The sequence below is a fragment of the Nothobranchius furzeri genome, chromosome 12 (assembly GCF_043380555.1).
Source record: "Nothobranchius furzeri strain GRZ-AD chromosome 12, NfurGRZ-RIMD1, whole genome shotgun sequence".
In the NCBI taxonomy this organism is placed as follows: Eukaryota; Metazoa; Chordata; class Actinopteri; order Cyprinodontiformes; family Nothobranchiidae; genus Nothobranchius; species Nothobranchius furzeri.
This window is the reverse complement of record NC_091752.1, coordinates 51,409,377-51,434,272: the sequence shown is the minus strand read 5'-3', so window position 1 is coordinate 51,434,272 and position 24,896 is coordinate 51,409,377. Positions and strand designations below refer to the sequence as shown.

The window sequence follows — 24,896 nt, the reverse complement described above, 5'->3', positions numbered from 1 at the left end:
CCTTTATTCTTTTATCATTGCTTAGGCTTCAGAGGAGGCATCCCTGCGTGCATTGGAGAACCTAATGACAGAGTTCTTTCATAACTGCACGACTAATGAGCGGAAAAGAGAAATAGGTGAGTGTGACGTAAAGAGGGAAAACAGCACATAGTTCGGGTGCTTGGGTCTTGTCATTACTGTAAAATGTTTTAGACCTCGCACAACATTCACAATTCTTTATAAATTCAAGTTAAACTTTCATTATTATTTGGGGTTATGGTTGTTTGAACTCAAAGGAGAGTGTAGTCATTAAATAGCTTGGCTTTAGAAAGTACAAATGTTACGATTAAAATACAATTTCTGCCATTTTAGAGTTTTTTCAGTGTAAAAGTTGTATATATACTTTTTTTTTTTTTTTTTTTTTTTGCTGTCATCATCATTACCCGCTTTTGTTTGAAGAAACAGGGTTCAAGTGTGATGGGACTGATATGCTAAGCTAGTCTGAATCAACCCACAATAATGGCTCCAATCTCTTAGATTTGCTGTTCTTGCAAGCGTTATTTAAAACACCTTGACATTGACATCATTTTTGCCTTACTCTGTTTTAAAGAATTCCTGGATTTTGACCGTTGATGCACCAAAAAGGCCACATTTAACTGATGCTGGTATATTCATGCAAAAAAAAAAACATCATGGAGCTAAGCATGCTATGCAAAACTGACCTCAGTTTAACATTCATAACATTCATACGAACTGCAATGAAGTAATCCGTTTTAAGATTTTGATCCAGGCTGCTGTCCGACTAGCCGTTAGCGTGTTGGACCTTTAAAACATAAACACTTTGTTTGTGCAACATCTAATTTTAAATAGATGCAAATATCACTTTAAACTCACATAAATAAATTATTTGAGAAGCCTAAATATTGCAAAATAATTTGAACAGAAATCTGTTTAGCAAAAAGCAATGTTGCTCATTTTTATCCATCACAGCATCACTTACACCTACACAAGGTTTAGTTGCATCATGTTTATGTTGTCATTTCTTTAAATTAACTCAGGGAATCTTTTATGGAGAAAAAATATTTCATGCCAAATAGAGCTTATCTGTGACTAGGGCTGTAGCGAAGCCTCGACGAAGTCGACGGCTCGATTCTAAAAATTTGTCGACGTCAGATCCGGAAGTCGACGCACCGCGCCCACTTGTTGCATCCCCAGGAGTTTGTAAATAGAGGAGGAATCTGCCTGTTTTTCCTCTAGTTCGCCCTCTTCTCCGCCTTCACTAACATCTCCGCCAAACACCGAAGACCCGGAACAATGTCCGTCCACTACTAGATTATTTTCCTGTTTTGCCCGCCTTCGTCTCCCAGCAACGGACAACAACTTCCGGGGTCAGATGCGCTGCTTCGTCTCTACCGCAGATGTAGAACATCACCGGGAGCATTTCTCCCTTCATTAAGGAGCTTCTTTCAGACATTAGGAGAGCTGTTTTGGTGGTAGCAGTCTCTCCTCCGTGCTGGTCTGTTTGCTGCTGGGTGTTTTTGGTTTATTTAAACTTGGTAACTTGAACTTAATGTTGGTAAAGCTACTGTTAGCATCTTCGCTAACAGCTTCTTGCGTTGGGATAAGCTGTTACGTTTTGGTTTAGAGTTCATCTTTTTTGTGGTGCAGATCTCCCTTTTATTACATTTAGAGTGTTGTGGGTTTTCGGTTTAGTGTAAAATATCACCTGAGTTTGGTTTAACCCGTAAGACCACTCGCCTCACGCACATAAGTGACCAAAACAAAGCAGCATGGAGACACTCCATTTTCTACCACCTCTCAGGCAGCAGCCTGCACTCCCAAGTTCTACATGTCACCAGAACATAACCAACCAACACAATAAACGCAGTGTTATACAAAATGGAAGGCCTGTAGTGTTTATTCTCTTACAGTAACAATTTATCAATTTTTTTGAGGAATTTATTTGAGATTTTCTGGTTTTTGTTAATTGTGCAATAGAAAAATAATCATTAGATTAATTTTCTAAATAGTCATTAGAATAGTCGACTATTCGATAAAATAATCGTCAGAATAATCGTTTTAAAAATAATCGTTTACCCCCAGCCCTATCTGTGACGTAGGATCATGTGATCATCTGCTTCAATTTTAAATCTTAACCACTCAAATCGTTAATGCGAGTCGATCCGTCCTCCTCCTCATTTCCTTTCAGTGACGTTAAATTAAGCCAATATGAATTTAAGAAACTTCTAAAATAAAGATGGTGGATTTCTACCTATTCTTATGTTAATCTAGTAATAGAAGTATTATTCAATGTTTTTATGTTTGAAAATGTCTCCAGTTAAGTCATTTTAAAGGCTTATCTGTCTTTAATTCTGAACTCCAGATAAAATTAACCGTTACAGAAATATCCAGTGGATCTCTGGACAAGATATTTGTATACATGTATATAAGATGTGTGTAGTCTAGTTTTTTTGCATAGGTTTTCTGCATTTCCTGTGTTTCTGTATCTAACTTTCAGTTTGCCTCTCAGTGAAGTAGTAAAGTGTGTACTTCTGAAAGGTCTCCTACTTCCTTTTTTTCTCTGCAGAAGAGCTGCTGAATAACTTTGCACAGCAGACCGGAGCATGGCACCACTGCATGTTCTTCCTCTCCCATACTCGGAATGAGTATGTCATGATGTTCAGTCTCACGGTGTTTGAAGTAAGTCATGTAGACAAGAGAATTTCAAAGTACTTTCTAGGTTCCTGTTGCTTTTGATGCTTAGACAAACGAGTCGGTTCTCATAGAGAAGACTTGTTTTAGTGAGACAGAAAACAGCACAAGGTGTTATGCAAATAATATGTGCTCCTCATGTCCTTTTCCTACATTTATAGTTTCATTTCTGTAGAAAATAATGCTACGTATAACATTTTTGTAAAGAAGCAGACAAGTCCTTTTTACAAGCAAAACACCTAATATTGATTTGATTTGTATTTATTATTTCAGGCTTGGACTGGGCAATATCTTGAGTTAAATTTTTTATTTATTTATTTTTTCAAACAAGACACAAGATGACCCAGTAAAGCTGGTCGATTCATTGAATTTTTGTCTCAGTAATGATCTACACTCACCTAAAGGATTATTAGGAACACCTGTTCAACTTCTCCTTAATGCAATTGCCTAGTCAACCAATCACATGGCAGTTGCTTCAATGCATTTAGGGGTGTGGTCCTGGTCAAGACAATCTCCTGAACTCCAAACTGAATGTCAGAATGGGAACAAAAAAGGGGATTTAAGCTATTTTTAGCGTGGCTTGGTTGTTGGTGCCAGACAATCTGCTCAGTTACTGGGATTTCCACACAACCATTTCTACGGTTTACAATTAATGGTGTGAAAGGGGAAAAACATCCAGTATGCGGCAGTCCTGTGGGCGAAAATGCCTTGTTGATGCTAGAGGTCAGAGGTGAATGGGCCGACTGATTCAAGCTGATAGAAGAGCAACTTTGACTGAAATAACCACTCCTTACACCCGAGGAATGCAGCAAAGCCTTTGTGAAGCCACAACAACCACAACCTTGAGGCGGATGGGCTACAACAACAGAAGACCCCACCGGGTACCACTCATCTCCACTACAAACAGGAAAAAGAGACTACAGTTTGCAACAGCTCACCAAAATTGGACAGTTAAAGACTGGAAAAATGTTGCCTGGTCTGATGAGTCTCAGTTTCTGTTGAGACATTCAAATGGTTGAGTCAGAATTTGGCGTAAACAGAATGAGAACATGGATCCATCATGTCTTGTTACCACTGTGCAGGCTGGTGGTGGTAGTGTAATGGTGTGGGGGATGTCTTCTTGGCACACTTTAGGCCCCTTAGTGCCAACTGGTCATGGTTTAAATGCCACGGGCTACTTGAGCATTGTTTCTGACCATGTCCATCCCTTCATGACCACCATGTACCCATCCTCTGATGGCTACTTCCAGCAGGATAATGCACCATGTCATGAAGTTCCAATCATTTCAAACTGGTTTCTTGAACGCGACAATGAGTTCAATGTACTACAACGGCCCCCACAGTCACCAGATCTCAACCTGATAGAGCGTCTTTGGGATGTGGTGGAATGGGAGCTTTATGCCCTGGATGTGCATCTCACAAATCTCCATCAACTGCAAGATGCTGTCCTGTCAACATGGGCCGACATTTCTAAAGAAGGCTTTCAGCACCTTGTTGCATCAATGCCATGTAGAATTTAGGGTATCGGTGCCGATACGATACCAATACCAGTATCGGTATCGGTAAAAGTGAACCGATACCAATGCAGTTGCTTGAAAATGGCTTCACTGTAACTTGTCATTTCTGTTCGCATAATATTTTAGTTTTGTGATGATTTCCATTCATATATTTTACTTTTTATCTACCTCACAGTCTTTTCATGTTGAAAGCAGAGAAGAAAATAAAATCTGTATTCCAAATCATCGCATTTTTTTGTGTGGTAGAGGTATCGGTATTGGTAATCGGTATCGGCGAGTACTCAGATCCAAGTATCGGTATCGTATCGGTTTGGAAAAAAGTGGTATCGTTGCATCCCCAGTAGAATTAAGGCAGTTCTGAAGGTGAAAGGGGATCAAACACCGTGTTAGTATGGTGTTCCTAGTAATTCTTTAGGTGAGTGTAGGTTTGCAACTATCATAAAAACAAAAGATTCAATATATATATATTTGTTTTGTTCTTCGCTGTTTACTCTTGTGCTGTTCCGAGTTGCAAATAAAGCGCACCTCCCACACAATGTTATCAACAGCAACTTTGTCGCTATTTTTAATGGTGCCTAGTGACAAACCCAATATTTCTGAGTCCACTTGGCTACTTTCTGTTGAAATTTGTCATCAATTTTCCTGTTATTTATCTGTATTTGCACTTCTTTTTCCCCAAGACGAAGCTTTGCTTTTTTTTTTTTACTCCAATGAGAGATATTTGTCTCAGTTAAAAGAAATGTCTGAAATACTAAAGATAATTTGTGTTTTCAACATTTGTTAAAGATCACTGTGAATAATAGAGATCTCAACTTCAATCAAAATAATTGTGATTAGGGTGAACTGATCCCAACTCGCCAAATGTGGGACAACATACAATTCCAATGCAACGCCATAAAATAAAATCTTTTTTTTAATCTATTCTGCCTTTTAACTCAAGCATCACTGTTAAATATACATACAATTATTATTAATATCATCATATAGTTTATGTACTATGTTTTCTATTCAAATTTGAACCTGGGCGATGATGGCACAGGAGCTAACTGTAATCGGAAGGTTGCAGGTTCGAGACCCGCTCAGTCTGTCACTGTGTCCTTGGGCAAGATACTTAACCCACCTTGCCTGCTGGTGGTGGTCGGAGGGACCTGCGGCGCCTGTGTACGGCAGACTCGCCTCTGTCAGTGCGCCTCAGGGCAGCTGTGGCTACAATTTAGCTCATCATCACCAGCGTGTGAATGTGTGTGTGAATGACCGACTGTGTTGTAAAGTGCCTTTGGGGGTTTCAGGACTCTAGAAGACGCTTTATGCAAAAACAGGCCATTTTAACAAGCAAACAGCTAAAGAAGTCAGAGTCTGGGGCCACAGTTCCTCTCAATTTACCACAGCTTAACTCAGACCTTCTACAGTGGCTCTGAATAACTTTAGCTAAAATGAGTTTAAACCTTTAACTCATTATAAAATGTAGTTGGGCTCATAATAAAAAAATGTAGGTTTAAGCAGCATTTAAGAGTATCAGTAACACTTTTAGATCTATTTAATCTAGTTTTTGATTTCTTTTCCACAAAATTCAGCATCCCGTTGAAAAGAAATCCATACCATTTTTGCTATTTTTTCTTCTTAATTCAGAACCAAAATGGTGGGTTTTTGTTTGTTTGTTTGATTAAAAAAAATCTCTTCTAGTAGACATTTTGGTGAGAGAAAAAAAAAACATCACTGACTTTAATTACTGAAAAAAATTCAGATCTAATCCAATAACAGTTCATTAGCATTATTTTTTCCTCAAAATTCTGAGAAAAGGTAATGAAGGCTTCCATTTGCTTTCATTATTTCTTTAATGTGTTTTAAAAGGGTTTATCTTGTATGCATGTATGGTATTAAAACCTCCTTTGGGACCTGTCTAATTTCTGGGAAACCTGCTTCTTACCAACACGTTTTATGTAACTCTCAGATTTTCTGCATTGTTTTATATCGGACTCTGCGCCGTGACACGAAAAAATGACTGAGAAATGTTATAAAGACTATGTCAGAATCTCCCTGAACACTTTTAGCCCACAAGTTTATTCTGAAAGCATTTTCTCCACTGCGCTCATCTGTCCTCTGTGCTTGCTGACGCTGATGTTTTGGTGGTTCGGGTGCATGCTCTGGACCTGCGGTAAAGTCTTGCCCCACCTCCTAGTTCAATTTACAACAAGCAGCTTTCTCCACACAGTTTATGCAGGATTAACACTTGTAACGGTAGACTGTCGATGATGAGGGACATGAGTCTCAATTTGCGGGACATGAGAAAAGTGATGAAAATGTGGGACATCTGGTCACCCTTTGCCATAATCAAGCAGCCTTATGGCACTGTTTAGTTTATAATGACATAAATATACAGGGTGGGCCATTTATATGGATACACCTGAATTAAATGGGAATGGTTGGTGATGGTAACGTCCTGTGTGTGGCACATTAGTATCTGTGAGGGGGCAAACTTTTCAAGATGGGTGGTGACCATGGTGGCCATTTTGAAGTTGGCCGTCTTGGATTGAACTTTTGTTTTTTCAATAGGAAGAGGGTCATGTGACACATCAGACGTATTGGGAATTTCACAAGAAAAACAATGATGTACTTGGTTTTAACTTTATTCTTTTATGAGTTATTTACAAGTTTCTGACCACTCATAAAATGTGTTCAGTGTGCTGCCCATTGTGTTGGATTGTCAATGCAACCCTCTTCTCCCACTCTTCACACACTGATAGTGGCACCACTGGAGAAATGCCAGCACAGGCTTCCAGTATCCGTAGTTTCAGGTGCTGCACATCTCATATCTTCACACCTGAGACAATTGCCTTCAGATGACCCCAAAGATAAAAGTCCTCAGTCCTTGGGGGCCATTCAATTGGCGCACGACGACCAATCCACTTTTCAGGAAACTGTTCATCGAGGAATGCTCGTACCTGACACCCATAATGTGGAGGTACACCATCTTGCTGGAAAAACTCAGGGCTTCAGTGCATAAAGAGGGAAACGCATCATCATGTAGCAATTTCAAATATCCAGTGGCCTTGAGGTTTCCACTGATGAAGAATGGCCCCAGTATTTTTGTACCCCATATACCACCATGCCATCACTATTTTTGTTCCAACAGTCTTGGAGGGATCTATCCAATGTGGGTTGGTGTCAGACCAATAGCGGTGGTTTTTGTTTGTTAACTTCACCATTCACATAAAAGTTTGCCTCATCACTGAACAAAATCTTTTGTGTGAACTGAGGGCCCTGTTCCAATTTTTGTTTTGCCCATTCTGCAAATTCTGTGCGCTGATCTGGGTCATCCTCATTGAGATGCTGCAGTAGCTGGAGTTTGCAAGGGCGCCATTTGTGAGTAGCTAATATCTGCCGAAGGTATGTTTGATTAATGCCACTCTCCAGTGACATGCGGCGAGTGCTACGCTGTGGGCTCTTGCTGAATGAAGCTAGGACAGCCACTGGTGTTTCTTCATTAGTGACAGTTTTCATGCAGGCGTTGCTCCTGCTAGCTTGCTGCTTCTGTCTGGGGAGACGGTGGCTCAGGGGTTAGGTGTTCACCCTGTCGATGGGTTGCAGGTTCAAACCCAGGCTCCATCCATGTCAGTTGTGGTGTCCTTTACATGTATCAGATGTCTCTTTCACTGTCAAAGGTTATCACATGTTTTCCTACACGTTTAGACTATTGTGTTGCTGACAAAACTTGCAGAAAAATAGTTCTTTAGATTAATAAAGATCTCTGGGTCTGCCCTAAACTTTACATTTAGCTTCAGGATTTTTTACTATTGGGGGGGGATATTCATGTGTCAGAGCCTTTTCCCTGACTAGGGTTGATTTCCCTAGAGATTTTGCCTTCACTGTTCTAACCGCTCCCCCTCATAAACGCGTGATGAGTGTGAGTGACTGCAGTGGTCTAAATACCTCAGTGCCCGTGTCACATCTGTTTTATGACTAATTTGTGCAGAACTCCATATAAATCCAAAGGGTTCACATAATTTTTCTTGCAACTGTACTTAACTGGAAGGCAAAATATAGAGATACACATATTGTATGTCAGATTTCAGCTAAAATAATATCAAGAATTAAGTTTTAGTTCATGTCGACCAGCCCTAATTCAGGTGAATTACTAACAGCATTGTCTTTTTCAAATTGAGGGTCAAAACAAATTTTCTTTCTTTTTCAGAATCTGGTGAACAAAATGTGGATTGGTGTTGCGTCACAAGACAAGATGGAGATCCGCAGCTGTCTACCAAAACTCCTGCTTGCACAGCACAAATCTGTGCCCTATTTCATCCGCAATAAACTCTGTAAAGTCATCGTTGACATCGGCCGCCAAGACTGGCCCATGTTCTACCACGATTTCTTCACAAACACACTCCAGGTAAGTGTTATTGCAGGATTCAGTGACCAGTTATGTCAAATGCATCACACAAGCTGTCTGAGGTTTCTGCTTTACTAAGCATGTTTATGAGTGAGACGGCATTAGTGACTTAGTGATGCTGTCTGCACATGGGAGCAGAATCTTTAGTTTGAAAGCAAAATTATTCTTCGAAAGGATTTTTATACATTTGTTTTAATCAAATTCTTCAAAAAAGTTATTCAGTCATCCAAATCTATGAATGAAGCTATGACAAAGGCACTAGTAGAGGAAAATGTTCTGTCAGCGATACTCTTGTGAGTGAGTTAGCAAGGTGCACATGGGTCAGGATCAGGCATTTCCTGTAAAGGGGATGTATTGTGTGTTTGTTTGTTTGTTTATTCATTTAAAGTTAGAATAGATATAAGGTCGATTTTTTCATAAGGTAGATTTTAAAAAAATGAGAAGTTTACTGTGCAAAATTTCTCTTGCATAAAGCGATCTCAGCAGATTTATTTCTGACATTTTCAGTACCTTCCAGAATGAGCCGTTTCAGGGATCTTTAGCTTTACGGACAACAAACTGAAGCTGGCTGCACCTAGGGTTGCAGGGATTAACCGGTTTGACTATTAACCACGGTGTTAAACGCTGCGGTTAACCCACCATAAAGACTTCTCCAACACCGCAAATAAAATAATAAAATTAGCGTACGAAAGCAAAACTAAACGGACGTGTGCAGCAAGACCAGCGAAAACAACCACGGGACCACTCCATTTCCATTTATGAAGCGCTGTGAGGGAATATTTTAGATTCTCAATAGGACTGAAACGAATCATCGAATGGTTTGATTAATTTTTTACTGATTCAAAGCTTCATTCAATGTGCGCACCACAGTCAGAACACATTTTACTGGCGTACAATGTTGTAATCTAGGTGCTGTGGAGGAAAATAGAGGGACCAGCAAAGACAGAAACCATTGTAAAAGGCAGAAACGGTCCAAAGTTTGGGATAAAGAGTTAACCTACGGGTAGATTGGCTAATGCTAAGCTAGCGCATAGCATGGTCACGAATCATGATCATGTGGAGTTCAGAAAAAACAGTGATGGTTGTGAATGACGAAACTCCAGAAGCAGAAGAAAAACCCCACCATCGCGTTTATTTGTGGATCTCTGCAGCTGCAACAGTATGGAGCAGAACCACTGCAACTATCTGGAGTCTGCTGTTGTTACTACTGAGCGTTTAGCGACTCCATGAGTGATGAGTGGGGTGGGGGGTTGCACACGTTCCGCTGCTGTTTCTCACCAGTATCAGCTGATAGAGGGCTCTAGTTTCACTGCACCGTTGGTGTCAGCGGACACAGTAGGGTCGGGAAGGGGGGCGGGGCATGACACTTAGCCCGACAGGTGGGCAAGCAAAGCCTGGTGGGTCGCCAGGCTTATTAACCCTGAAGGATATTTATAACAACTGCACTAGTAGGAATTTAGTATAATTCATTCAGGTGTTTCCATCCTTCAGTGCTAACCCTGACCAGTTAAACTGTTTTGTCTTTTTACAGAAACTCACAAAAGACTTTTAGGCAAATATAATTAAAGGTGTTGAACATTGAAAAACTATTTTTAAATAGGATTTCTGATTATAATTGGTTGTTTTGTGTTTTCATGCAGGCTGACCATGAAAATAGTCTCTTACACCTATCTCCTGCATTAGCTTCTGATAGAAAATAGGTGGTGACACTCTAGGACAGCGGTTCCTAAACTTATTTAGCCGCGCACCCCCTTCTATGTCCCAACCATGTCGACGCACCCCCCAGCCCCCACATCAGTGCATGTCTCTCTCTCTCTCTCTCTCTCTCTCTCTCTCTCTCTCTCTCTCTCTCTCTCTCTCTCTCTCTCTCTCTCTCTCTCTCTCTCTCTCTCTCTCTCTCTCTCTCTCTCTCTCTCTCTCTCTCTCTCTCTCTCTCTCTCTCTCTCTCTCTCTCTCTCTCTCTCTCTCTCTCTCTCTCTCTCTCTCTCTCTCTCTCTCTCTCTCTCTCTCTCTCTCTCTCTCTCTCTCTCTCTCTCTCTCTCTCTCTCTCTCTCTCTCTCTCTATATATACACACACACACACAAATATGTATAGCCATTTATATACCGTAAATCCTCTAATATTGGCCTGTATTCAATTAACGGCGGGGTATCACATTTTGGTCGGTGGAGGTGAATAATGGCCGGGTTTTATTGTGGCCGGGTGGAATGTGGTAACAAGCAAGTACAGGGGGCAATTGTGTCATCCGTCTCACTTTTGATTTGCCAGTGATAGACCGCGAGGGTAACTTTAACCGTGCGGAGACGAAGAGGAGGCGAAAATTTGATATCAAGTTCAAAGAGAACGTGCTGATTATGCTGCAGAACACTCTGGGGAGCAGTAGCAGGGGTTGTATGAACTAGTCACTAGTCGACTTCACCGCTCTATAGTGACTTTTTATGCCTGTCATCGACTAGTCGCTGTCACGTGATAATGACCGGCAAGATGCAGTCCTCGGAAAAGACAGCAGCCTGCTGTCAGCAGGTGACGAGCTCCTGTGCATCGGGAGGCAACGCGCTGTGCCAGTGTCAGTACTGACACCCGCCGTAAAACGGACATTTAACCAAATTGTGACCTTTACCCTCTTGCAATTTAACCTTCCCCTCACCCCCATCCTAACCTTAACCAGCTTGCGCATGCAAAGCTCTGATTGTTGACGCGCTCCAGACATCTGCGTCCTGAGCACGGCCACAGTAACATGATCAAATCAGGTGTCGCCACCTCAAAAACTAATTTAACACGCGATCGTTCATGTCGGCTCATTTCCTTTTATGTTTTCTGTCTTTTATTTGCGCCTGATGCGTTTCGCTGCTGTGGATCGGGGCGCATCACCTTGTCCTCCGGTGACGCACCGATCACTGATGTGGCCGCCAAGCAGCGAGCACTCCGCTGTTTTTGCGGTCGGTAGATCTTTTAGAACTGCAGTTCAAAGGTAACTCATAAGGTGAATATATATGAAGGCAGGTAGCAGTTTTTCTTTAGGAATGAGAGGAGATGCAGGAAGATAATAAACAGGCAGGACAGAAAAATAGTCAAATAAAAACAAGTTATTTTTTGTACCTGGTGGTTGCAACAAACAGACACCATTGAAGGTAATCAGAAGTGAGGAACAGAAAATGAAATAATTATTTTAATGTTTAGAGCAGCAGGAACTCCGAGAGGCTGCAGGCACTTCAGTGAGTTTGCGGCCGGCGTGCAGGGGGAGGGGGGAGATGGCTGAAGCAGAAACTACCGTTGTTAAAAGAAATGTGTTTAACTTTGAAAATGTGGGCGCAATTTTAATTGTCAAAAACTCCAGCGAACCATTAGTTCATTTTGCTCAAGTAGAAATTGAGGCCTGTCTCTAATTCTGGCCCTCCTTCCAATAAAGGCCTGGAGCTTGATGAGCTTGGGTAAAATACGGGGGGGGGGGGCCACAGCTCCATGAGCCGCTCCAGTCACCGCGTCTCGTTATTGGCGCTATTTAAACCAATGTTGTAAAGTTACTTCTGCCCAGCCCAGATGTGCTCACATGTGCACCCGTGAGCCGTGGTTCCGCTGGAACGCGTCTGACCTCTGACAGACGCACTCTGAACTTCAGATCTTCAGCGCGCTGTTAATAGCCTGACACATTTAGAATGCTGTCCCACAGTCAGTGTGCTAATATAATAATATAATAATGCTAATATGCTCAGATGGGAATCATTTCTTGATTTATTTTGTTACATCCACAATGTTCTGTGTGTGAGGTTTACAACATCAGAACACCTGCATGAGACAGGGTGTTTATTACAATCTGCCAGGCTCACCACCTTCAGATTTCTCCAACATCGTTAAAAATGACACGGAACATATCGGCGTGCGCAGGCCACAGCGCTGAAGCTCGGCGCATTGTTATTATGAAGCTAGGGCACATGCAGAGCACACTCACACACACACACACACACATATGCAAAATATACTTGTTTTAAATTACATTTATTGGGCCCACTTACTTTTTCTTAGGCCCACCCACAAATGAGTTTCTGGCTACGCTAATGGTGACATATGACAGACTTCTCTGAGCTCCGCAGCCATTACACTTTTCACCTCGCGCACCCCCTAGCGGGTGCGTGCACCACACTTAGGGAATCCCTTCTCTAGGATTAGAAAAGCCTGACAGGTCTACGTCACACTATCACATATTCATGGACTCACCCATCTTGACTCATGACAGTAAATGCTGTTGTTGGTTTAGCGTCCAGGAATCGGCAGAGAACATCTCGGCTAGTAGAAGCTAACTATTAGTATTAGCAACTTCACCACACTGCAGAACTCCTCCAGGCTTGTGTTATTTTTCGAGATAAAACCTCAACGTTGCACAGCATACAGAGTCAGTGATAGTCATGTATCTGTTATCCTGTCAGAGGTGATGTCCAAAAATCAGGAAATAAGACTCCAAAACCTGCTGTCTGAAGCTCAGCCGGGATGTGGCTCACTTCCAAATCATGAAAATGGTGCACTAGTGTTTTTTTCTTTCCACAGTACGACTTACAAGGTATTCATTACTACCAAAGACCACTGCAAATGTATTGATTAAACAAGTGTTCAGCACTTTTAAATGTATTTTAAAAGTTTTAAAATGTAATTCAAAAAATGCAGACATCACTTTGATTTTACAAATGGGTTTTTCTAAGCAGAATCTCTGAAAAGGAGCAATAGATATATTCAGGGGTTCAAAACTAGACTTTAATCAAGCTCTTTGTTAATACTTAATAGGGTATGTGTTTTTGATTTAAATATGTTAATACAAATGATAATTTCACGAAAATAATCTTGGTAATTGTGAAACCGTGATTATTTCTTAGACTCTAACCCAACACCAAAATTTATAATCTCGTCCCCTGACAGGTTGAGCATTTATCACGTGAAAATGTGGAATTAACAATCACAGTCCTGCTTTCTTTATCAACAGCATCATAATTAAAGCACCGTATCACATCCTAATTATTTAAACCAGAAATCACTTATGCTGTCTAATACACACCCACATTCATTTATACGCTAATTTAAAATCACTAAGCGAAGGGACACACAACCTGAGCCTGTGATAGAAACACATTTAAAGTCTTTACTGTATAACTACCCTGTCAGAAGAAGTTTGTTGGAAAATCCTGCTGCGTATTGTCCGATAACCCCAGCCAATCAGCTGAAACAAGGCGGTCTGCCTCAAGTGGTTAACGCACAAAATATCTTCGCCTTTTGCTTTTGGGAGCTTCGATCTGCGTTGCGTCTTCATTCATTGACCTACCGTCTTCCTCTTAAGCCACCGGTCATGGGAGTTGGAGTCTGAGCACCCCCCCCCCCCAATAAACGGTCCCTCCAACTCTGAACAAAAATGTCAAATCCTCTACACTATGAGTGGGTGATAACTCAACAGGTAAAGGGGGATCTATGCCACCTTTCCCTACTGTGACATCACAATAAGGGCACTTTTGAAACATATCGTTTAAGGCTCATAATCTCAAAGCCAAACACAAGCCACGTTTACATGTGCACAATTGATCGGATTGAACGCCCAATCAGATAAAAAATTCTGCATGTAAACATGTCAGTCGGAATATTCTGATCCGATTTGGCCCGATCGGAATGAAATCTCTATCCTATGAGAGAGGCGGTTTTGTCCGATCATCATTTCTATTGACGTGCAAGTTCACAGCCATTCGAATTGTTGGAGAAAAATAATGCCCACTGCGCATGTGTGCAACAGCTAGCGAGCCTCCCCGCCGTCATTTAGACTACCTGACAAATAAATGACAGCCTAATTAACGAGTGCCAGCTTTTAATTATGATGGCAAGCCGTCCCCGTTTCATTAATATCTAATCCAGAATTTTACATTTTGTGGAATTAAAATGAAAATCTGATTATTGCACAAATCATTCGTCAAACATGTTCAAGTCTGTACTGGATATACGCAGATTCATTTTGGGGTTTGCAGCATGGATCCCTGTTTCTGTAAAAGTAGCAGCTGTTTCTGCAGCAGGTGGATGGAGACATGCTCGTAAAGAAGACGGGGTAACATCGGTTTATCAGACCTGGTTTGAGTTTGAGATGGATTTTGAGTAGAAAAACATGCTCAGTTAAATATTCTGTGTAAAAGCACGTTAACACAGATGAGATGCGTTTATTAACACGTGATGAACACAGGCTTCCAAACTTTCTGAAAATCTCCTATTATTTAGTTTGAACCAAATTTTGTCACCAGTTTCAGCTGATTGTCACATTTTATTAATAATAAACCACAACAGAGCTCAGTAATAAAACACGAGTCTGAAGCGCTGCGCACAGACGTCCCGTCAGACCCGTGGACCAGCTGATCAAGAGGCAAAGACGAGGATAACCCTCCCTTATTTTAATAGTGTTAATAATAAAATGCAGCAAAGCATAAACCTGCGGTTATTCACTGATGAAAACGTAACTTCCGCGAGCAAAATAAAAACATTAAATTGATTAAATGAATCAGGAAAGCAGGAAGAATAGTTATTTCTGCTTTTACATTTTTCATTTCGTTTCATGACGTTTTTTTTTTTTCAGGAAAGAAAACTGCGCATGCTCAACCTATGTAATCTGATTGAATCCTTGTTGCATAGAAACTCATGGCATGATTGGATCATTTCAGTCAGTGTGCAGATGAACAGAGATTCGAGAGTTCCGATCAAGATTTGAATCGGATTGGGGAAATTTGGCGCATGTAAACGGGGCTACTGTGACAGGAGTCACAGTGTTCAGAGTTTCTAGTGGAGTCAGATTTACATAATGTGTTCCATTTAAAATTCATTCATGCTTGATATGAATCATTCATGCATAATGTTTTTTTAATGAGGTTTTCTTGTAATTTATGTCACAAAGTATTTGTTGTTGTCTGGACTTTGTGTCATTTATGTTGCAAACTTCAGCAAAGTTGACACATAAGTTAAATGTGATTGAATTGCTTTTACTTTCTGATTTATTCACTTTATTTAACTTTGTACTGTTCCATGTTCAGCGCCTTGGGCTTCCTGACAGGGTTGTGGAAGGTGCTTTATAAATAAAGCTTTGATTGATTGATTCATTCATTCATTTATTTATGTATTTTATTTGTTTATTTATTTATGTTGCTACTTTGCTAAATTCCAGGGATGCTAACTTGAGACCTCACTTAAAGGTTCCACAAAGGGTCTGCAGTGTTCTAATGTCAGATCTGTAGCCATCACCTAAACTGTAGCCTTTGGTTCTGAACTACAGCTGATCCAGACCCCCACCCTGGCTCCACTGGGTTTGGTCATGTTAAAAACCACATCCGAAGAGCTCGCGTGTCCTCGAGAAGACCTCAGTGTCGCCAGGAAAGATGAGCTGCGTAAACTACTGCTGGAGCAGGTACCGACGGTGCTTGGACTGCTGACAGGTAAGGAGTACTTCTAAGACATATCTCCAGATGTGAACAGATGTTTTTGTTTCAAATTATTGGTTTAAATGTCTTGATTATAGGTTAGTCTTGGGTGTTTTTCCTCTTGTAGGTATTTTAGAGACATACTGGGACAAGCACAGCGTCATAGCTTCCACCCCTCCTCCATCACCCACCTCACGTGAGAGTGGTAAGCAGAACTGTCACTTGTTTGGCCCTTTAAACTATGCAGACTTCAAAATAAGAGGCCACTTTCATGGTAAAGTTTAAAAACCAGGTTTGTGTGTTTTTCTCCCATCAGTGGAATTGCTGGGCAGCTTGTTCCAGGGCAGCCAATACTCGAAGCTGCTTTGCCAGCCCATGGCGGTGCTGGACAGCGAGAGTCATCAGCTCTGTTGTCTTGTATTGGAGTGTTTGGCCCACCTGTTCAGCTGGATCCCTCTGTCCACAAGCATCACACCCACCCTGCTGGCATCCATTTTCCATTTTGCACGCTTAGGTTGTGATCTGAGGTCAAAAGCCAAAACTGGACCTTTGAACTCCTCCTCTTCTAACGGACAGCTCAATCCTGGAACTGTGCCAACAGCAAATGGACAGGGACAAAACGGACAGCAGTGCGAGGTCAATAAGGTGGACCGCGCCCGGCTCGGTGTCCTCGCGATGACCTGTGTCAATGAACTGGTGTCAAAGAACTGCGTGCCAATGGACTTTGAGGAGTATTTGCTGCGGATGTTCCAGCAGACCTTTTTTCTTTTGCAAAGGCTGACGCGGGAAAACAACGCTCACACAGTGAAGAGCCGCCTACAGGACCTGGACGAGAGGTACGGCTCACTCTGCAGACTGACTGGCAGGTTTATGTGCACATCAAAGCGTTTTAAGGTTACACGCTTGCTTTTACTGGTTCACCTGGTTGTTTTTAGCTTAGTAACTCTCAAACCTAATGAACAAATGAACATGACATTTCCTTGTATTCCATATTTCAAAACACTTTTTGTTTTCATAACTAAAGCCCATTTGTGGAGCATCTCCCATCCTTTTCTTTCGCTCTATAAGTAAATATCATTTTTATCAACTTTCTTCCTGGTCCACTGGACTTCGTTGGTTTCTTGAAGACGTTTTGCTTCTCATCCAAGAAGCTTTGTCAATTCTGACTGACATAAGGGAGAGTCAAGCTTACAAAATGTAGCTTTCTGTCGTTGCTCAATGAGCTGAAAACTACCTATGAATAACCCTCCTCCATTCCCCGGAGGAGTCATTGATGTCAATAGGTCCTATTGTGTTAGAATCTTTGTTTCTAAGCTTGACCCTCCCATATTCCAGTCAAAATTGACAAAGCGCCTCGGATGAGAAGTGAAACCTCACCAAGAAACCAAAGAAGTCCCGTTGCCTTCATTTGAACCCTTTTTGAATTACCGACTTTATTAAGAAACATAAATGAACTCTTAAGATGTAAATGACACGTTGTTTGTTGATACTGATCCCATACCTGTAGTTCAGCTGGAAATAGTTGTTACTTATGGCGTTCTGCAGGGTTGGTGGCGCAGCTGCTTGAGTTTTACTCTGTCACTGTTTATATTTTAACCCACAGATTTTAGGAACTTGTTTGCTGAACTTTTTGTACCGAACAAAGAAAGAACAGTGCATCAAAAATAATGCCTGGACAAAATTTAATGTCTTAATTTTTTTAATAAAACACATCTTAGAAGAGAGAAAAATCCAGATAATTCCAGCAGATTGGAAATGGCGTTCCCAAATCAATTAGCCCAGGGAAACTGCAGCATGTGGTCAAGCTAACGGGTCAGTTTGGGTTTATTTTAGGAAAATTAAAATGGCCATGACCAGTTTAGACTATGAAATAAATCCTGACGGCGAGGAACAAGTTCAGCATTGATGATTTCTCTCTCACTTTGCAGTTACTTGGAAAAGTTTACAGATTTTCTGCGCCTGTTTGTCAGCGTTCACCTGAGAAGGATCGAGTCGAGCCCCCAGTTTCCCATCGTGGAGCTTCTCGCGTTGCTTTTCAAATACACCTTCAACCAGGTAAGTTTAATCTTGATGCTAATTCATCTAGAAAATTGTTAAATGCTGAGAGTTTCATGCAAACCTCCTTCTTGCCTAATTTTCAGCCTACTCATGAGGGATACTTTGCTTGCTTGGATATCTGGAGTGTGTTTCTGGATTTTCTAACAAACAAAATCAAAAGTAGGCTTCCAGACAGAGAAAGTGTTCTGAACAGGTACGTTTACTAAGGCTGGTTTTCAGAATCGGAACAGTCACACAACCCAAATGGTGAATGTGTAGAAATCATAGCTGTTGTGTTTTTGTTGTTGTTGTTTTGTGTGAAATGACCATTCGTGGTTGAACAGGTACAAAGATGCCTTGGTTCTTCTTTTGAGAGAAGTTCTGAATCGCATTCAGTTCAGATACAACCAAGCCCAGTTGGAGGAGCTGGATGATGAGACTCTGGATGATGATGTAAGAACCATTTACCTAAAATAATTAAAAAATTATAATTTCTTCATTGTATCTTAAAGATAATTCACCATATTACAACACTTAGTTTAAAACAGTGTTTACAGTTATTTTAGATAACTATTTTATAACTGATGGATTCAAAAGAGGCGCACCCATCACTGCAAAGCATGAATATTATCCTTCTTTTGGTAACTAGCAACAGACTGAGTGGCAAAGGTACCTACGTCAGAGTCTGGAGGTGGTTGCCAAGGTGATGGAGCTGCTCCCATCCCATGCATTCTCTACTCTGGTAAGATACTAATTCATTCCATAAGCTTATTGATAAGCTTCAGTAAAAATGTAAAGATTACTTATAGTTCTTGAACCTTTTATTTTGAAAAATGGTTCATTTTGCTTAATGCATTTTAACCATCAAAGTGTAAAAAAAATTTAATTAACTTTGTTTATTTTATCTTGGTATGAAAACATCCTCCAGCTTTATCATTAGTAAAGACTAAAACCAGCTTCAGATGGTGTGAAACTAAATTTGTACATTCTTACGTTTTTTATGTTGATTTGGTTTCATTAAAGACACTTTTGGGCCTTTTTGATGTTTGTTTTCTCGTTAAAGTTATTGTTTTTTGTTTATAGCTGCCTGACCAGCCTCGTTTTTGAGAGTTTTTTTGTTGTAGCTGATGTAACGACTAGTCTAAACACATCCAAGACTAAAGTGGATTTCTCATCGTAACTTTCAAAACACGGAACATCTGTCAACTCCGAATTGGTTCCTGTTTGAACCCACTTCCTCTAAGATCACACTCGTCTTCAGACACATGTTGCTCCACAGCTTTGAAGTTTTAGGACAGTTTTGTTTCTTTCTTCTTTTAATTCCTCGCGGTCCTCATCATGTGTTTTTTATCTGCTGAGTTTGATGCGTCTCTACCCAAATGAGATGAGAGCATCTAAAAAAAACAAATCTTTCTATTGATTTTGATCATTTAAAGGTTTTTGGTTCTCATTTGTGTTCTCGTCTCCTTTGTTTCAAGTTTCCAGTGCTCCAAGAAAACTTGGACGTTTATTTGGGTTTGCGTCAGTTTGTAGTCACCACCAGTTCAAGTAAGTCCATGCAAAGAGATGCTCATGAATCAATTCTATACGTCTGATTTGAGTGTTTCGTGATATTTTTTTTGGTTTTGTGTTGTAGGTCGGAGACTCAACATCACAGCGGAGAACGACTGTCGTCGCCTTCACTGTTCTCTCAGGGATCTCAGCTCGTTGCTTCAAGCTGTCGGGCGCTTGGCTGAACATTTCATAGGAGAGGTTTTTGCTGCACGTTTCAGCGATGCTCTGGCCGTGGTGGAGAGGTCAGTGGTCTGATTACACCTCAACACTTCTGTGTGTTTAAAATTAGGGATGCTTCAATCTGATCCCGTCATTTTGGTAGGATCTGGAATCGGACAGGTGGAGATTCAGACACAATAACATGTAGCTGTTAGCTCTCAGGCTAATGCAAAGCTAACATTTTGCCTCAGGACAGCAAAAATGTCTGCAGTGTGGACGGTTTTTTAAACTGCAACAGACACTTGTAATAAATCTGCTATTTAACCTGATCGAAAAGGTAGAGCTACGTTCAACTCTACAAATCTAATTTGCCGAAACAAACTTTTCTCTTTCAGTTTTTCTCAACTCAATCTTTATTTCTAAAGCACCTTTCAGGCACAGGGGTGACAACAAAGCGCTGTACTGACATATATCAGTGATTAATGAGACGAGGATTAAACAGAATAAAAACGGTAAAAACGACATACAAATCACAATTAAAAAGAAACACAATGCTACAACCCCCTCAAGTCCAGGAGGGTATGGGGTTGAAACATAACACAAAGCAACTCAGTTAAGGTCATTTAAACTGTTTTTATTTTTAATCTCTTCCGGCGGGTCTCCTGCGTACGCACCCGGTGAGGGAACAACCAAAAATCTGCCTGAAACTCAGGGGAAGGGTCAAACAGTTAGTAAACAATAAACAGTCTTTTAATGAACAGAAATCAACAGGCAGGAGCTTAAGGTAACTAAAACGGCTAAACCAAAGGGGAGAAGGAAGCACGACCTCAAAACACTGTGTCCTTTTAAAATCCACGAGAGAGAGAACTTTCCTTAAAACCAACCACGGTCAGAACACCACATGGTTTTTTTAAATATATATCAAATGAGCGAGAGATACGACACTGGGAGTTATTTAGCTCAGTCCACCAGCACACAGCCGGGGCTTAAAACCAGTCAGCAGTATCACACATAAAAAAACCCATAATCCCTAACACATTCCATTAGAACCCAGGAAAGCAAATACTCATCATCATGAAACTTTTCTCTGGGGGTGTCGTTGCCACACACAGGAAACAGGGGGCTTCCCGTTCAGCTCAGGGATGAGCGTTGGAGTCCCGTCAGGGTTCAGGTCAACTTGTAACTCCACCCGTATCCAGTTAATCCGATCCGTCTCCCAGAAGGTACTCTCCTTCCTCAGTTCTCGTCTCCTCTCAGTTTACCAGTCCAGCCTCCACATCTGCTTTTGTTGGCATCCTCATTAAGCCTTATTCATGCTTCTCCGTCAGCTCTGCAAGGGACAGACACGCACGGATTGACGGAAGCGTTTTGCTCTCATTCTTCTCCGTCTCCTGGAGAGTGTTGCAAAGCAATTGCCCGGCAGGACCACAGAGGGCGTAACGCTGTTCTGTGGTATCCTGTCATGTATCGGTCCAAGATAGTGTGTTTATATTGTGTTTTTTTGTGTATATAAGAGACTTTTAACACAGACAAATTTGTCTCTCATTCTCCTCCACCTCTTCATGCACTCGCCACCTCTAAACCCACGTTTCCTGTCATTTCCGTCCACGAATAAAACGCTTGCTGCGCATCGTTTCACTCCTCCAGTCACGGGGGAATTAAACATTCATGTTTTTAGAGTTTTTTCGCGAGGTATTCTTCAAGCTGCTCCGTGTCTACCGCTTGTTATCCTCGGCTCTCTTTATGTTTTTGAGAGCGCGATGGCGGCGCTGTAGACAACAGCAGCGTCCTGACCAATCACAAGCTTGCGTTGTCCGTCTCGACTGACGGATGTTTAGAAAAGAGAGCTTGACTCCGTCCGTTCTTGCGTAGCTCTCCAGCAGGCCCGCAAGGACGTTGCGTGTCTCCGCACTGACGCAGACGGAGAAGCATGAATCAGGCTTTCGGGTAACTACGCACAGCCGTGGTCCGTCAGAGCTCTAGTACGGTGCTGTCCATGGTCCTGAACAAACGTCTCCCGGAACCAGAGCTGTAACCACACGGCGGGGCCTTCCAGGCCTCCGGGCATAACTGGTGGATGTAACACGCAAGCAGACTAACGGCCTTGTGTAAAGGCCAGATCAAATAAAAAAGTCTTTAGCTTGATCGTAAAAACTGTCGCTGATGGTGAAGCATGCACATCAGCGATGCCTCTGGAAAGCACACAGCATCATCAAGGACCACAGCCACCCAGCGCATCAGCTGTTCTCCCCGTTACCATCTGGCAGGCGTTACAGGAGTCTGCCTGCTCGGACTACGAGACTTAAAAACAGTTTCTACCACCAAGCCATATGACACCTCAACCATTACACTTAAACACACACTTAAACACACACTTAAACACACACAACACAGGATACAGATGTTACCCTGCAGCTCCACAAGTAAAATTTAATCTGCACTGGTTACTTCATTTTAATGTTACTACTCACTTTTTTTTTTTAGATATATTTATATTTAGTCATCTATACTTACTTATCTATTTAGTAAGCTTTTACTTTTAGCATGACTCTCTAATATTTTGCTTTTACTGTATTATACCTTCTTTTTTTTCTATTGTATTATGCTGCTGAGAGACCGCTGCTCGTCAAACACATTTCATTGCAATGTCGACCCTGTGCTAACTTGCATATGACAAATAAAACTAAACTAAACTAACTCATTCCAGAGTTTGGGGCTCGCCACAGAGAAAGCCCCGTCTCCTCTCGTCTTTAAACGAGACCTAGCGACTGTGAGTAGCAGATTGTTGTCAGAGCGACAGGTAATGCTAGAACAAATCATCTGTCTCCATGTAGTTCTAGTCCGACACGGAGCTCAATACTCCGAGTTGACAGCAGCAACTCAGGCTAAACCCACAGTCAGCCGAGACTGAATGATAGTTAAAAACAAAGAGAAATGCCTACAGACGGTAAAGAAAGTCACAACCAAGATAGAAGTATTTATCACACTGGATCACTGTGGTTGCAAGAAGGAAGTAAAACAAGTATTTGTTCTCCCAGGCTGGTTGAAGTGACTTGCTATGGCTCTCAGACCAGCCTGTATGACCTGGAGACGGCTGTGCCTTCTGTGCTGAAGCCTGACCTCATCGACGTGTGAGTATCCCATGTCCAAACAAAAATTAAATCCTAAAGGTTTATTTGACAAAAAGCTGTTTGGTTACGAAACTCTGTGTGTAGAGGAAGGAAAGAGTGGAAACAGAGGAAAATGTAACCGTAAGAACCAGTGTCAGGTGGTGAATAGTTTTGTGTTTGTTACAGACACGCTCAGGCCCTCGCTGCTTTACAAGCCTACTCTCACTGGCTCGCACAGTTCTACAGCGAAACCCTCAGCCACAACCAGAGCCAGTTCATTAACCTCATCACTTCTGCAGTGGATGCTTGCAGTCCGCTCATCACAACCAAGGTAGACTGTTTCATTCTGTACCTGCATGCTGGTGACAGTCATGGCGGTGCAGTTCAACATAAGCTCACCAAGGAAATGTTTCAGATTCCCTAAACTTTTAGATTAGGGATCTAAACTGGTCTGATTTTACATTATACAGTATAAACCGGTTACTTAAATATTAATTATTGTTAAAACATTTCACTTGTGCATTAACAAAAGGATGCAGGTTTTACAGTTCACATCTGAACGGCTGAAGCCATCTTCTCACTGAGCTGCAAAGGTTAAACACAAATTATAAACTGCGTTTGCAAAATGTCTGGAAATGTTTGTGAGGGCTGTTTGTTTCCTCATGTGAGCGACTGCAATATAAAGTCGTACTTTCCAACTTTTTCATAATTTTAAATAAATTTTCTCTGCCAGTCTGTGCTAAAATGACCCTTTACAGGGTTAACGAAGACCTCACTGCATCTTGAGGCCAGAATACTGCACTTGCAACTTCAGACTAGCAGGCCGCCTCTTGTTAGACTTGCCTGTTGCTGCAGTCTGCTTCCGGCACATTTACTACACGTTTTAGATCATGAACACAGCTCATCTGTTTAATTTAGTGATGAATCACTTCTGTAGAAACCAGCTGTTAGATTAAGGTGTTAAAAAGTCCGACGCACAGCGAGAATATAGGTTTCATTTTGGTTTGACCACAGAGAATTAATAACCGACACTAAAGGGTGCTAAAAGCAAGCAAAACTGTCAAGTTCTCTCTGTATTCTGAGACCTCCTTCAGTTTGGCTTTTGTGAATCAAAGTGGGAGAAACGTGTGATAACTTCAGACCCAACAGCAGATACAGTTTGGATCATTTATGAACAGACTGAGGCACAATAAAGAAAACTTTTTGATGGGAAACATTTTATAGATGTAACATTTGGTTTGCCCTTTATGACCCTGACACATGTAAACCCTCCCATTGAAGTGTTGTATTGATTTACCGTGACTCCAAAAGAAAATGTGCATGTTTTCTTGCACATCACTAGTCGTGTTTCCACTACAGGAGTTCCAGGAAATGTCTGAGAGGGGAAGTGACCGGGAGATGCGGTGGCCATGTCCTCTCAGCCGCCGCCTCCTTGCAAAGACGTCAGCTTATAGCAGCCATAGACATAAAATCATAGACGCAAAGAATTCTATATGTCTACGATTGTGTCTGCTTCGTGATGACACTGATCAGCACCAAAAGGCGTCCACATTAAAATTTGTATTCAGAGCAGGTCTCTGGTCATTTGTCAACTGGATATATTCCACATTTGATTGGAAACTTTGTTGTTGGCATTCGTTTGGGTGTAAAAGTTTAAACAAAAAGTTTCAGGGAATCACACAAAACATCTAGATTCAGAGTTTCGAGTCTTTTGGCAACTTTGACTCTTTACTCAGCTGAATCTTTGTCAGAATCAGTTTTATGGGTCTGTCACCTAAAGACATCAGTGTTATAAAACTAAAATGTCATTAGCTGGTGGTGAACATTTAAACACACCATTGCTTAGCAGGAAAAGGAAACAAGAAGAGAAATGAGGAAACCAAAGACATTCGGCTGGCTAAATGATGTGCAGGAAGAGCAAACATCAGCAGCTCATTAGTCCTTAAATCAATTATCTATGTCTCGTGTTCCTCCCGAATGAAAAGATGTGATTATAATTCTCAGGAATTA

The 24,896-nt window shown here is 41.3% G+C and overlaps 1 protein-coding gene across 1 annotated transcript in view; it reads left to right on the top strand.

Moving 5' to 3' along the window:
* The window catches only part of xpo6 (exportin 6), a 32,996-nt gene that overhangs the window by 1,456 nt on the left and 6,644 nt on the right, over window positions 1-24,896 (top strand). Inside the window, exons 3-16 of the mRNA XM_015945865.3 lie at window positions 26-116; window positions 2,567-2,679; window positions 8,401-8,598; window positions 15,882-16,041; window positions 16,154-16,231; window positions 16,343-16,862; window positions 17,955-18,081; window positions 18,168-18,277; window positions 18,408-18,516; window positions 18,713-18,805; window positions 19,542-19,611; window positions 19,700-19,859; window positions 22,815-22,907; window positions 23,073-23,217. Of these exons, the coding sequence (XP_015801351.1) occupies window positions 26-116; window positions 2,567-2,679; window positions 8,401-8,598; window positions 15,882-16,041; window positions 16,154-16,231; window positions 16,343-16,862; window positions 17,955-18,081; window positions 18,168-18,277; window positions 18,408-18,516; window positions 18,713-18,805; window positions 19,542-19,611; window positions 19,700-19,859; window positions 22,815-22,907; window positions 23,073-23,217 (2,067 nt within the window). The remainder of the gene's footprint in view (window positions 1-25; window positions 117-2,566; window positions 2,680-8,400; window positions 8,599-15,881; window positions 16,042-16,153; window positions 16,232-16,342; window positions 16,863-17,954; window positions 18,082-18,167; window positions 18,278-18,407; window positions 18,517-18,712; window positions 18,806-19,541; window positions 19,612-19,699; window positions 19,860-22,814; window positions 22,908-23,072; window positions 23,218-24,896) is intronic.